We start from the raw sequence: 13,471 nt of genomic DNA, 5'->3' as shown, positions 1-13,471 counted from the left end.
CACTAGAAAGCCCTTTGACAGCAAAAGGCCGTCAATGTGGTGTGGGTCGTGGCTTCTCCCGCGCGATTAGAACTTCTACCCTGCCCCGGACAAAGTCACGAGAGCTCTCAAAAGGCATTCCCATGGCCTACCGAACTACGTGCAACGACACGGCACTTTAGCTTCGCACTCACGTCAAGAACCACATCATTCTCCATTGAGCTCAAGTCCGCCCTCGGGTTGCCGTTGGCCCTCGATCCACGGGCGCTTACACATTCTTAAGTCTAAATTGAACCTCGACAACAAATTCTTGTTCTCGAGAGAACTTTCAATCAGGAAACAGATCCGACAAACACCCTGGAATACTATGTTTAGCTCTCCAATAAAAGAACCGCATACAGCTTGCCAATCTACGCGAGTCCATCGATCATCGTTTTCATCGATCCGCTGTTGTCCGACTCATCATGAATTCGACGGGGTTCCATCGTATCATGATGAACGTGAGTGTGCCGAATTGTTTCGTGGATGTACACATCGGTCCGGACGTCGCAACGCTTCAATGCAGGAACGTGTTACGGTGGGAAGGCATGCGAGTTTCTCTTTTGCTTGTACATATGTCTTCTTGGCTTTGCTAATTTTGTTGCAGAAACAAAACTTGCCGAGGGACGGTCCGAGGCCAATGATTGTGTACTTCATCGGCACAAATAACCGTGCTACATCTCTTGCGTGAAGACACATCAGCATGTCATCGTCATCAGCGCAGGAACGGACGACGGTGGGAACTGTGAGCGTCTTGTTGGCTTGTATGATCTCTTGGTCTAATTTTGTTACAAGAAAGAAAGCTTGCTGTGGATCGATCCGAGGTCGTCGTGGACTTACATGGCGCTATACCTCTATGCCCGTGGAGCATATCGTCATCATCAGCGTCATCACCACCAATAGGGCTGTCAGGTCTCACAACGCGGGACTGAGCGTGAGTGGACAGCTCATAAATGACGTTCCACATCTACGGAGATGATGCCTCATGGAACACCACCGAAACGTTACAAACGTAGACTACTCGTGTGTACGAGGTGGTATCGATGATAGTGGCTGCAGGCCTCGAGGCTGAGGCTGAGCTTCTCGCGCCTTTGTGTTACTTTCAGGCGGTGCGCATGCAATACGCTCGGATCATCGACCGCGGTCGTCCGACCCTTTAGGTACCTTTTTTCATCTCTTCTCATACGTTCTTCCTCGTTCTGTGACTCGCCGCTGTGCAGCATGACCACTCTTATATTGCAAAATCAGGAAACAGGAAGCTCATGATTTCTCGACCAGACCCCATTTCACACTGACGTACGGTCGGTCGGGCCTGCAGGTCGAGGCTACGTTGCAATGCGGCTTTCTCAAGCAATCCTTGCACTTTCTAGGGTGCCTACTTATTCTTGGGTACGGTACCGCAGGCGAACACTCTAAACACGTACTAGCCAGGTCATTCGTGACGCTAATAACAAGGAACATGCGTTAAAATGGAAGGACGTAGTGCTGGTCGCACTCACGCATTCCATTGTAATATTGCATGGGAGCATTCTTGAGCTATTCGAGCCTGAGAGCGCCTATATCCTTGTAGAGAGTAGCTATATGATACATCGAGGTGATCGGCTGGAGGTCCACCTACCCACTGAGCATCGACCTAGAAACTCTATGTCTATTTCAAGACCGTGGCCGCGTCTGGCACTCAACAAACCCTTCTAAAGGATGATTCCCTCGGGCTAAATTCACCTATCAGAACACGGGCTTGCTTCAGAACGGTGGAGCATATTCCTCGACGGACTCTCCCGCCTCACGTGTACAGGTCACTTTGTTTCATGCTGTTTGCATCATTGCGAAGGGTATGAATCTGTGATGGCACTGATAATGATGTGATACATTTTAAGCTTCACCTTTTCCATCCGTCCTACGGCATGTCGAGCCGAATACCAATTCACACGATGCCTGGACTTTCTGTTGATAATCGTTCATTCATTGCATATAACTGTGGGTGTGAGCGGCGAGCATGAGCCCTATATCAAACCTTTCCTGGGTTTAATTTCATACCACCGTGCGCAGTTTCTTGTTATGTGCACATCGCGATCGTTCGAATATGAAAAAGCCATTAATCCAGGGGGGCACCACAAATACTCGGGGTTTCTTATTAGATAGTGTACTTCCAAGTAGCCTATCATTGTCATTACCATGGAGCTGACCCTGTGCGCCACCCAGTACAGAACACAATTGTCTGCAATGTGTCTCTATCTCAGAGGATGACCGGAACTTGGTTCCCGATCAGAACCAGAGACAATTTGGTTAATATTCGGTCGGGCACGACCTCGGGGAATTGGTTCACCCACGGTTTCTCGTATCGTCCCCCATCTGTGAAGCGCCTGTGAAGATTATAGAGAACAGACGTACGTTGATCTTCGCGGCGCTTGAAGCTTTAATGATGGTCGGATTCTATAAACGAGTCAAACAGTTCGGGTGTCACAGAGGAGTCTCAGAAGCTAGCATGTGTTATTGTCTTGTCTTTCTTCGGAACACAGTATCGCTACTACACCTCTGTGACGATGGCTAGTCTGAAGAAGACCGATCAGAAGTGGATTCGTATATTGGACAAGAACATTAGGAATCGCTCTTATCGACCTACTAGGTATTCATACTTCCAGAACCAGCTCACGTTGATCAAGTTATCACTAGGATCAAGTCCCCATCATCTGGAAGCTTTCCCCTTTAACAGAATGTCATTGCCACTTTCGGGAGGTTTAAGATTGTCCAACGTGTGAAGGTTTGCTGTGCCTGCTAGCGGTATCCAAGCAGTGATGATGAAAGTCTGCTGCCTGAAATGGAAGTGATTTCCGATGTTTCAGTGATATTGTGACGAAGGCTTTACTTTGCGATAGCATACAGGGTGTTGGCACTCTTCACGTGCAGCAGTAGCCTGTCACGGCCTGCCGCATCAGAGAGCGTATTTACGAGCTTGAACAAGTGCTGCACGTGCTGTTAGCGGGCCCCTAGAATCTCCTTCAAATACGTTGTCATTTAGCCAACATTGTGATTGTATATTAATGAAGGTACTCACCGGCGCCTGGTTCATGCCAATCACCAATATCGTGCAAAGTCGTACGGTACTAGACCAGCGGAGTGTGAACTCTCACAACGGAGTGTGAAATGGATAGGTTTACACTCTACTAGTCAGGCATGCCGAAGCGCGCCGATTTCAACGTATCATTGAGTGTTCCACGCACACTGCCACGACCATGGAATCGTTCAAGTTCACGTTCAAAGGAAATAACTTGACGCACTCCAGACTATCAGATGGCTCGACTTTACCTCTCAGCAACTCCGACACGAGGTCACTTCCATCGCGATTTTCACTGACGAGGCGATGTACCCGTCTTCTAACGGGATTAATTTTGGTCTGCCTATTTCTATTCTTCTCAAGCATCAAAGCGACCGGTCCATCTCGGGCGCAGGAGCAATCTCTCGCGGAACAGCACTCGCTACCGCCGTTGTACGAGGAATATCATGATTATGAACGACACTTGCCTCAGCATAATCTTTCATTACCTTTCCCAGAGGGACGTGATGCGAAGTTCTTTTGGGCCGCCAACCATGTCACTAGTATGAATATCGGTTATTCTTACATTCAGGCTAGGGCTGACATCTGCCAGGTTCGGGATGGGGAAATGCCATGCAGGAGCTCGTGATGAATGCAGTATTGGCTCATGCAACTAGACGAGCGTATGTCCACATTTCCATGAACTTAATTCACCCTCAATATTGCCCGCTAGCTTTGTGTTTGATAATTTCACTTGGGAACGAAATGCTATCGATTACTCAACGTTCAATGGAAAACTCATACCTTCGCGTATACCCTTGTCAGCTATTATCAGTGGTACGTTATTAACGCACATGGTCTCCGTCCATGCCAAAGCCGTTCTCTTGTGCAGGCCCCATAATAGGGTCGTCATTCCCTCCCGGGGATGCTGCTCCTCGTGCTGTCTCACAGGAGTACTTCAAGAAAGTTTGCCCAAACCCCACTATCATCGACAGCTGGGATGTGAACGAGCATCTTAGGTTGGACAATAACGTACTTGCTCTGGAAATATTTGAGAAATGGGTGGAGAAATTGAATTCCATCGACGACCCATGCGTTGAGATAAAACAGGAATCATACCAACTATTTGAGATTTGGTAAGTCACCTGGCTGTGCTGCTGTCTGTTCTCAACTTTCAATAGGCTATTTGGATCAAAACGCATACTTTCAATCTGGCCCATCCTATCCAAGTCGCCTGCCCTCACAGATTTTTCTTGGTCTCCGCTTATTCTTCAAGCATACGCGGATAATGCTCATTTGTTTACGCCGACTTCTTCCTCGTTCCGATTTTTCCCCTCGTTCATGCGCCCTTCCAGTCCAACTCCTACAACATTACACGACGTCCATCCTATTGTCAAAGCAAAGGAAATGGATACTGTAGCCGGATTACTGGCTCTTCATATTCGCCGAGGCGACTTCGCAGGTCATTGTTCACATCTTGCTAACTGGTCCTCAGATTGGAACGGGTTCAACAAGTTCTCTGCCCTCCCTGATAAGTTCAGGGTCCCTACAGACGGCGGCTGGGGCGAGACCACAGAGGCAAACACGAACATGTACTTCAAAGCGTGTTTCCCAACGATTGAACAGATTATCGAGAAAGTCCAGGCCGTGCTTGCTGATCAAAGGCGTCTATATGGATCCGCAAAGGAGTTGAGGAGCATATACATTATGACGAATGGAGACGTGGAGTGGCTGCAGCAGCTTAGGGAGGCTCTTATGCAGGTAAAAAAATGGGATGCTGTTGCTACCAGCAGGGATTTGAAGTTGAGTTGGGAGGCAAGGCCTGTCGCACAGGCCGTGGACATGCTGATCGGTCAGCGTGCTCAGGTGTTAATAGGTAATGGGGTACGTCGCGAATCGCTTTCCATAACCAGTTAGACTAACTGGTGTTGCAGTTTTCTAGCCTAACATCCAACATTGTGATGTTACGCACGTTGGGGGATGTTCCCTCGGAAGATACTCGGTTCTGGTGAGGATGGTTTCCCGTTTATTGGAGTGATGTAGCGTAGATCCCCTATCTTATTGGGTCACTGACGGCTTTTCTCAACCTTTGGGGTCACTTGGCGAATGTTCCGGAGTCGGTATACATGAATTATTTTATCTATTCGTCTGGCCTCTGCACGTCGCTACCAACCCTTTCATTGCGGAATGTTTATTTTTGTATTATTACTCAGTTATACCCCTTCTCATATACCCTCGATAATGATCTGCGGAAACACCTATCTCCCCATTCCGGTGCTGTGATGGGTACTCGCAAGTTCACGACTTACGATCGAAGTAGAGATGATCGACTCGAATATTCAGGCACCTGGCTCCTGTATGTCGCTTTCGCACAGCGGGAAAACCTTTCCTTTCTTGCACGTGTGTCTCTAGATTGTTCTCGCCCCTTGATTATTTGTGATGCATGTGTTTGCATCCGTCTCTCATTAATCGTTAGTCTGGACACATGCAAGATACTGGACAGAATAAACTCAAAGGGCAATCCCTGGGAGGAAAGGGGCGATTGCATGCGGCAGCCAAAGTGACATTGCAAACGAGATAGGGAAAACAGAGATGATCAAAGAGTGGTACGTCAAAATCGTTGAGTGAAATTCAGAAAGTAAATGATCCGGCAGCCGCGATATCAGTACGATTAACATTATCAGGACAGGGATCTGTTATTTTCCATTAGTCTAACTTATGGACAGGCACACTTGAACTGTCATTCAATGATTAGGAGAAAAAAAGCCTTGGGGTAAGCCTTGTCAGGCACTGCCACCACATCCCCGGTACCGGTCCCAGCTCAAGTTCGGACAGACCCCAGCTTATCCCAGCTAACAGATTTATACCTGGAGACTCCCTGCGTGCCGGTATTTGTTCTGTCCATCCAATTCTCTCAGGCGACTGGAACCTATTGGGCATGATGTTTCCTGGTGTTTCTCAAACATCCGAATGATTCATAGGTGCCAGAATGTTGTCATGGTACTATATGACCAGTCAAGTTATATCGACAGTGTATGAATGCTTGGGACCTTCCCAATGAATCATGACTACTGAATCGGACCACCCTGATCCCCTTGATCCATGTACGTCCAGCGGTTTTCACGGAATCCAACTGAAAGTTTTATAGAGTGCATGTGCATTCGGTGCCGAGGGAACACTCGCAGTTCGCACCCATGACTTATCGGAGTGCCAGAAATCAATAGACTGCTTCATTGGCAAAGGGATACGTATAATAGATACTGCACGGATCTACAGCGATGGCGTCTCGGAGGAGGTATGTTCTATGTTCTTATCTATTCACGAGGCACTTGTCTGAGAGATGCAGTACCTTGGTCAACTGGATATGAAGGGCGCCGCAATAGACACCAGTCAGTTAGTCGCCCTTGTTTAATTTCGGGGTGGATGTTCACACTGGTGGTCTCACAGGGCTGCATTTTATAAGCCGAGTGATCATTCTCCCCAGAGACTCGGAATGCAGCTGCAAGCCTCTTTGACAGCCCTTGCTCCGCATAAGATCCGCGCATTTTTTGCATGTGCCCGACCGGAGCATGTCTTATGACGAAATGCTTCGAAGTGTAAATGAACTGTATCAGGCATGCCTTTTGTATGTGCCTCTAATTTTAAACGGTGTCCCTAGCTCGATCAGCGGAACACACCAGCGACGAATTTAGCCTGTTGGGAGGCCAGTGAGCTGCGCCGCCACTAATACTGAACTTGTCTAATTTAGTTCTGGAACAGGTGGCAAAGATAGTGACAATTGCCAAGAGAAATGGGTGGATCAAACCAACTATTTACGAAGTGTTTTACAATGCCCTGTAGAGGAACGTTGAGTGAATCAGTTGATATTCCAGGATCTCACGTACCTCTCAAACTTATTCTTTCTGTTAATACTGTTCCCTTGTCTACGGAAATTTGGGATTCGATTCTATAGGTACAGTCCTCTGACGTATGCTAAGTCCTCGATGTATCACACGTTCCTCTGACACCGTCTTTTGTTAGTAGCGGCTTACTTGCAGTTACACCTACGCTAGGCAGCCGTTAGGATATAGAAAGTTCTGCGGTGGTTGTAGGATTGCTAGCTAAGTACCAAAATCGGGAAATCGCATTTCAGTCATTGCGAGAGTCGTTGGTGGGTACTACATATACCGGTATTTCATCACTTATCTGTGTCCGTACAGGCCAAGTACAACATATGCGGAGGCGAAGTGGCGTTTCGTCGGCTTCAACAGCATGCTAGAGCCCCATGACAAAAATTGGTGCTAGTATCTTAACTTGAACAAAACATTAGAGATTGGTGGGTAGACCGGTTTCTCGATCTCATTACCAATAAATAACCCTCCGTTCATGTAGGAAAGAGGTTCTTTACCTGACGAAATAATCAGTTTTCTTGACAGAACTTGGACCAACTACAACGGCAGGGCACCTCGATATTATAGATAGAAGGCAGTCGTGGCTACCGTTGCTGACAGTGAGTGATAACAATTATTTTAACCATCCCAGATGTGGTCATAAATGAATTAATACCAGCTCATATGAAGACAGAGCCCGTCACTTCTGTCTTCTTCATGAACTGAATGCGGTGCTTCGTTCTTCAGGGCTTTGGTGTCGTGAGTTTGATCCTGACCAAGTTGCGGAAGTCGAAGCTACGAATCCATGCGACTAGACTTTCAAAGGAAGATGTAGACCGACACAGCAGCTTGCTGGTACGATGCTGACAGAATAAGACACTCGCTTTTGGATGATTACTACAGCATTATCGATTCTGATTGATAACCGATGCCAGGCGTTTCTGGGATCGAACAATCATGTGGCACGTTAGGTCATATTCATCGTCAATTGAATCACACCATGACCCCCGACCTTCCCCGACCCGTAGTAAGCAAGAGGGCGAGTGAGAATGTGTGGGTAAGGAAGACCAGGAAAGGGAGCCATTGGTAACCCCTGAGACATGGCCGATCAATGTTGCCGCTGATTATAAATTCGAGGCTAGGAGCTCGCTTTTACTCAACACTTCCTTCTCTCTCAATCTCATCGTTCAAAGTGTCTCCAACTTTTCGAACCACAGCTTTACTCCGGAACACTGCAGCCCAAACCAAGCCATTGTTGCTGAAAACCTTTGTGGCTCCATATCATACTGCAAGAAAGATGTCTTCCAGCAGATCCATCGAGATGATTCCCCGACGGAACACTGAACGAGCTCACACAGATCATGGTTGGCTCAAAAGTTTTCTTACATTTTCGTTCGCCAAGTATGGACTTTTAACCTTCATCTTCATTGCCTGATCACGTGACCACGTTGCAGTTACCATGACTCAGAACACGAGTCTTTTGGTTCTCTCCGTGTGTTGAACGAGGACCGCGTGGCACCTCACACTGGTTTTGGCACCCACAGCCATCGAGAATATGAAATTTTTTCTTATGTGATCAGTGGTTCGCTCGAGCAGTGAGCATTCTGCCAATTATTTATAGCTAAAGAATGTTTGACTGACGTCATCATCGTGTAGCCAAGATTCTATGGGCAACACCGAAATACTATCTCGCGGTGCCGTTCAGATGACCTCCACTGGAACCGGCATCTCTCACTCTGAGAAAGCCCATGGCTCTCAAGAGGTACATTTCTGTCAGATATGGGCATCTCCTCGTCCCGGAGAAGACAGAGGCAAACCTGCATATTTTACCAGGTAAGACATCTCTGACGATCCTACTTATATATATTAGATGACTATTTGGTTCTTGCAGGCATTTCACCGACGAAGACAAGCGAAACCAATTCAGGCTTATCGTTGCGCCTTCCAATTCGTCCGAAGTCTCGCTTGACAGGGATGCTGAAGGTCCTGCTCCAATTCGCTCGCAGCTTCGCGTATATGCATCGCTCATGGACCCTGGTATATCCTTCGTGCATGCATTTCACCCAAGCCGCAGCCCTGAGGGGCGTAAAGCATACATTCATGTCGTTCAAAAATCTGGATACAATCCTGGTAACGCCAAGGGGGTCAAATTGCGCGTTGGCGCTCAAATCGAGGGGCCGATAGTCGAGCTCAGAGAGGGAGATGGTTTATATCTATTTGTGGGAAAGGATGCTGGACTAAAGGTTGAGAATGCAGGGGAAGATGCGGTTGAGTTTTTATTATTTGATATGGAGTAAAAGCAACTATAGATGCTTCATGGCCACCATCCTAGGCAATTCGACTGTCAATTCACGTCTGTTTGATTAGAGTCAGAACTTAAAACATCCACCAATCGTCCGCAGGGGTCACTTCTGGGCCCTGGAGTTCTGGAAACTAGCACATTAGGCTGGAGCTGATCTAGCATGCTCAGCTATCTGACTATCTAACATCTAACATCTAACTCATCTCTCATCTAACATCTCTCATCTCTCATCTGAAGGACAGAACGGCTGATCCCGCGGAAGCAATTCGCGAGACTCCGTACTCCACCTGAGCTCCACACGCAGTCCGAGTCGGTGTGCGCTCGGCAGTCTCCTGTTTTGCCTACGCTGTGCGCTTATCTCGTCTACACTCCACTCTTTCCAATGCGTGTTTTCACCATTCGATCGCTGATTTTTCTCCTAACTATTTGACTCCCTATGCTCGGCAGTCTCCTGTTTCAGCGCGCTGTGTGCTTATCTCCAAGTCTGTCGGTGCTCCACCTTTTCCAATGTGTCTAGATCCTTTGATTTTTCTCCTAACTATACTCCTGTTCTTTTACCCGTGGCTTCTGCTTGCTCTTTCCACAGCACTTTCGGTATCCAAAACACTACTTTGGAGCCACGTATCGTACAGACACCTCTTATTGTAATTCACGGTAAACGTCCGAAGGTGCTCGTATCTAATCTATACGCATTGCGTGCTATACGTACATTTGTGAGTAATGGTCTGACCATTTTCTGGCTTATCATGTCTCGTCCCGAGGCCCCATAAATAGATAACACGCTAAATATATCTAAGCTTCATTATGTTATATATATTTTCCTCGCCAAGCCCGTTGAAGTACGAGCTGTAGGACCCTGTTACCGAAGTACTTCGGCTCCCCAAAGCTCCCGAAAACGAGGTACGTGCGTTATCCTACTTACAGCAGAGGTCAAGACCTCCAGCACCGCTTGGTAAGGTATTTTCATGGTTAACTTGGGGCACCTTGTTATCGCCCGTGTGCTTCTGCCCCCCGACCTGCGGTCTTCTACCGTCTACTGCACCTAGCTGGTGACCTCCAACCTGCACCCTCCCGCGTCATGCGCTAGGCCAACTGCGACCTCATGAAGCCCGACGCTGCCTCGAAGTCTCGAAACCTCACGCTGGCTCCGACCTTCGCGAGGCCCTCTTGCCACTTCCTGCTTTCGCCCAGTCAACATCAGGAAAAACGACAGTGTTTATTCAGCCTTATCCTACTTAATAAATAGCATAAGACACTCTCTAACTAACACACAACATAAGAGAAAAATCATTTCCAAGCAAAAAATATATAAAGGAAACATATTAAAGCTCGTTCAACTTCAAGAAAGGATCTCGAAACGGACAACATGTCCAAGTCATCATGATATTGCTGTTCGTGAGTGCTAGATGATGGCTGATAGGGGCAGTACTCGTGTGTAAGCCCGTTGGCTTACCTGAGCTCCCATATTCAGCATAAATACTATCCGCGATAATCTTTGATTATCACTGGCTGTTAAGAGACGACAGTCTTAACTACTTACATTGTGCTTCGGAATATCTGGCGATGACAATAGTGGCGATGCAAGGGCGTGGGTGCCAAAAGCGCACCTTCGATCAGAAGGACGAAGGTGGTGGATTATTGGACAAGTGGAGTTTGGTGCAATAGAAGGCGCACGCACTGATGGAATTTGACTTGGGAGCTAGATGAGCACGAATAGTGGGTATTCTAGACAATGGGTAATGGACAACCCGAGTTGTAGGTTGGGTCGATTGAGGTCTAGATGGCGTCTGTTGTGTAGACGAATCATCATTGGCGTTGACGAGCGCCAGAAACTTTTTGTCTTGTTCGTGCTCAAGAGGTTTTTGCTGCTGCTCCTAGTATACTACTCAGGTAAGTATTAAATTCGCAGCTGAGGAGGTTTTCGAGGTCTTGTCACTAATGACGTTTTTACGTGTAATACGCGCGTACCTTGTAACAGGGTACTCATGAGTCAATGCATCACTCCCGAAGTAGTACCCTGAAGTACAGGTTCCCGTTAGTAACAAAGCATCTGATAAGATCATTATTACGTTTATAGTGACACAGGGTGCTATTCATTGCCTTGCTTCTAGTGGGACTCTCAAACATAGTGAATGAGACGGCAAACAAAATCAATACCATAGTCGAGTCTCGACAAGTGTGAGTTCCGGCGTAACCGGGACCAGTGTGGCACGTAGAATGCAACTTTAAAAATTTCTGGTCATTCGGGGTGAAATGCCCTATGTAGGCGCTACTAACTAGGAAAGGGGGACACCCCATCAGAATGCAACTTACTGGCTATCTGTGGCAGGAGCTCCAGCCTTGTATATGAAGAGTCTCGGCGAGTCCAAGTGACAAACGGGGTCTTGTCGAACGCGGTGTCTCCCACTGCGCCTACCGGTCGGTTTGAATCTACCCGTTTGGTGCGACGGCAAGGCATATGAATTACGCGGAATGTCGTCTTACAAGGGACTGGAGAAAATGTATTCCACAGCTGGTTTGAAACGAATTGAGGGACGGCCTTAGAATCGGAGCACCATAAGCCTTGATTTTGTATGACTATTCTGAAGCGATGTGAAGACGTTTTAGCAATACAAATACATGTGTCTGAAGATGAGAAAATGCAATGGGAAGAAAAGCTCGGCTATCCAATCATCAACGATATCGCAGGAGTCAAAAATTTCGTAAAGTGCAGAAAGGGGCAGGGTTCCATTACGAACGGCGTCAAACCGCATCATGATCTAGATCAGAATTTGATCAGCTAGAACCGACGATCTCTAAGTCCACCCTCACCTCAATGAGATTTTTTACCAATTCCTCATGCCATCCTTGCATGTTATGCGCTGAACTAGGAATAACAGCATTGCATTAGTTGGGCACTCTTTTCGTAAAAAGAGTGTGAAATGTTTAGTGCTACAGGTCATTGACTCACTGTCGATTGTCTTACTGCTTTATGATGTACAATCTCCACCATAGGAATGCTCTGCGTATTCCGCTTCCTGCGATGTGCGCTACGCGGGCTATACGAGGCAGAATTTGGGATGTGGATCATGACAGAAGGTGTCACAGGGATCAGTATATCCTGACACGGCCTACTTTTGCGTAGGGAGTGGTCATGATGTGATGACTGTGTGTGGTTATATGGCGGTGGGCTAGACGGCAAGCGCAGTGGTAGTGATAACGACATAAGAACAGAGGAAAATATAGCAGTATAAGCTCCAAGACTGAAAGGTGAGGGCATGGTGAATTGCTCGTTGAAGTGAGAGCTACGTAGCTTAGAGTGGGGAGCTAGGGATGGTGGGTGACGTCAAGGAGGAGAAATGTGGAGGAAGATGTTGGCCGGAGGGCGTACAACAATATATGGGCACTTGTGGAGTGACGATTTAAGTAAACCAATTGTCAAAAGATATATGGGTCAGCCTATCTTTGCCAATATTGGTATAACTAATAGAACGCAAAACTTACGAAGTCATGTCGCGTATACCTGCCGACGAATACGTCTTAGAAGGATCATGTGTCTCTTGGTATTACCTCAGGATGGTCATCACATGTCGCCTAAGCGCATATACAGTGGTCGAATTACCGGAGTGGAGGCAGTAGCGGATTTTGAACGACCGAATACATATTACACATGCAAATCTGAGCATTTGAATCCGCATATCAACTATGCAGTAAACCCGATACCTTCAGCGAGATAACGCATCACGAACCAAGATCCGTTACACCAGAGATGGAATTTAGAATGCGGGATCGGAGTGTCGGTGCGACAGAGATACCGGCGTGTCTTTGCAGAACAAGGCGGTGAATCGTCTTGATCTTGAAACTCGAGGAAGAACAGTTGCCTTGTAATTGTGGCTGAAGGATAACGTTATGCAGCCGTGGGAAGTAATAACCAATTCTGAATCCCCGAAGGGGAGGAGACGTTTCTCACCCAATTGAACTTGCATGCATATGTCAATTATTTACATGTTCTTCCTGACTCCCACGGTTGTGGAGATGGAGATGGAGACTTTTGTCAGTTCCTTACGTCTAACTTCTCACTATCGGCTCTTGCAACCTTAACTTTATACCTCCTTGCTGTATAGGTTCTCGGGTAGTACCGCTTGCCAGTCTAGATCCTTCTAGATCCCCGTCATTCCTCTCTTGCTCTACTTCTTGCCATCGCACAATCCTGTCCATTGATTTCTCTCCTTACGCTCTTCGAACGGCAACCTTTCCTCGCTCCTTGTT

General features: G+C 47.2%; 4 protein-coding genes across 4 annotated transcripts; 3 read left to right on the top strand and 1 right to left on the bottom strand.

The window, feature by feature from the left end:
- Window positions 1-443: 443 nt before the first annotated feature.
- On the top strand, window positions 444-1,178 carry BJ212DRAFT_1299314 (uncharacterized protein; the record flags this gene model as incomplete). The annotated part of the gene is made up of 5 exons (XM_041332841.1): window positions 444-479; window positions 626-647; window positions 712-763; window positions 814-952; window positions 1,035-1,178. The coding sequence occupies 5 exons, from the start codon at window positions 444-446 to the stop codon at window positions 1,176-1,178; spliced, it is 393 nt and encodes a 130-aa protein (XP_041193565.1).
- Window positions 1,179-2,808: 1,630 nt separating this feature from the next.
- Window positions 2,809-5,491, top strand: BJ212DRAFT_1351237 (uncharacterized protein). The gene is made up of 8 exons (XM_041335529.1): window positions 2,809-2,830; window positions 2,884-3,014; window positions 3,073-3,615; window positions 3,666-3,735; window positions 3,786-3,889; window positions 3,945-4,188; window positions 4,234-4,936; window positions 4,987-5,491. Exons 3-8 carry the CDS (start codon window positions 3,252-3,254, stop codon window positions 5,062-5,064), a joined length of 1,563 nt encoding a protein of 520 aa, XP_041193564.1. The 5' UTR covers window positions 2,809-2,830; window positions 2,884-3,014; window positions 3,073-3,251; the 3' UTR covers window positions 5,065-5,491.
- A 2,570-nt stretch (window positions 5,492-8,061) lies between these two features.
- On the top strand, window positions 8,062-9,422 carry BJ212DRAFT_1351216 (RmlC-like cupin domain-containing protein). Its single transcript, XM_041335528.1, has 4 exons — window positions 8,062-8,322; window positions 8,376-8,516; window positions 8,578-8,754; window positions 8,813-9,422. Exons 1-4 carry the CDS (start codon window positions 8,219-8,221, stop codon window positions 9,216-9,218), a joined length of 828 nt encoding a protein of 275 aa, XP_041193563.1. The 5' UTR covers window positions 8,062-8,218; the 3' UTR covers window positions 9,219-9,422.
- A 1,032-nt stretch (window positions 9,423-10,454) lies between these two features.
- On the bottom strand, window positions 10,455-13,420 carry BJ212DRAFT_1299311 (uncharacterized protein; the record flags this gene model as incomplete). The annotated part of the gene is made up of 11 exons (XM_041332840.1): window positions 10,455-10,486; window positions 10,677-10,716; window positions 10,764-10,830; window positions 10,902-10,922; window positions 11,192-11,240; window positions 11,537-11,805; window positions 11,843-11,982; window positions 12,174-12,393; window positions 12,707-12,725; window positions 12,952-13,096; window positions 13,283-13,420. The coding sequence occupies 11 exons, from the start codon at window positions 13,418-13,420 to the stop codon at window positions 10,455-10,457; spliced, it is 1,140 nt and encodes a 379-aa protein (XP_041193562.1).
- Between the last annotated feature and the right edge of the window lie 51 nt (window positions 13,421-13,471).

The sequence above is a fragment of the Suillus subaureus genome (assembly GCF_016647635.1).
Source record: "Suillus subaureus strain MN1 chromosome Unknown BJ212scaffold_14, whole genome shotgun sequence".
Lineage (NCBI taxonomy): Eukaryota > Fungi > Basidiomycota > Agaricomycetes > Boletales > Suillaceae > Suillus > Suillus subaureus.
Note: the sequence above shows the minus strand (reverse complement) of the source record. Positions and strands in the feature narration are given on the sequence as shown.

What these genes read in the sequence shown, in the direction of transcription:
- BJ212DRAFT_1351216 (XM_041335528.1), top strand. Translation starts at nt 8,219, where the DNA reads ATGTCTTCCAGCAGATCCATCGAGATGATTCCCCGACGGAACACTGAA. An exon ending in CTTACATTTTCGTTCGCCAA is followed by an intron (nt 8,323 to 8,375) that starts GTATGGACTTTT and finishes ACCACGTTGCAG; the next exon opens with TTACCATGACTCAGAACACG. An exon ending in ATCAGTGGTTCGCTCGAGCA is followed by an intron (nt 8,517 to 8,577) that starts GTGAGCATTCTG and finishes ATCATCGTGTAG; the next exon opens with CCAAGATTCTATGGGCAACA.
- BJ212DRAFT_1351237 (XM_041335529.1), top strand. Translation starts at nt 3,252, where the DNA reads ATGGAATCGTTCAAGTTCACGTTCAAAGGAAATAACTTGACGCACTCC. An exon ending in GCTCATGCAACTAGACGAGC is followed by an intron (nt 3,736 to 3,785) that starts GTATGTCCACAT and finishes ATTGCCCGCTAG; the next exon opens with CTTTGTGTTTGATAATTTCA. An exon ending in TACCAACTATTTGAGATTTG is followed by an intron (nt 4,189 to 4,233) that starts GTAAGTCACCTG and finishes AACTTTCAATAG; the next exon opens with GCTATTTGGATCAAAACGCA.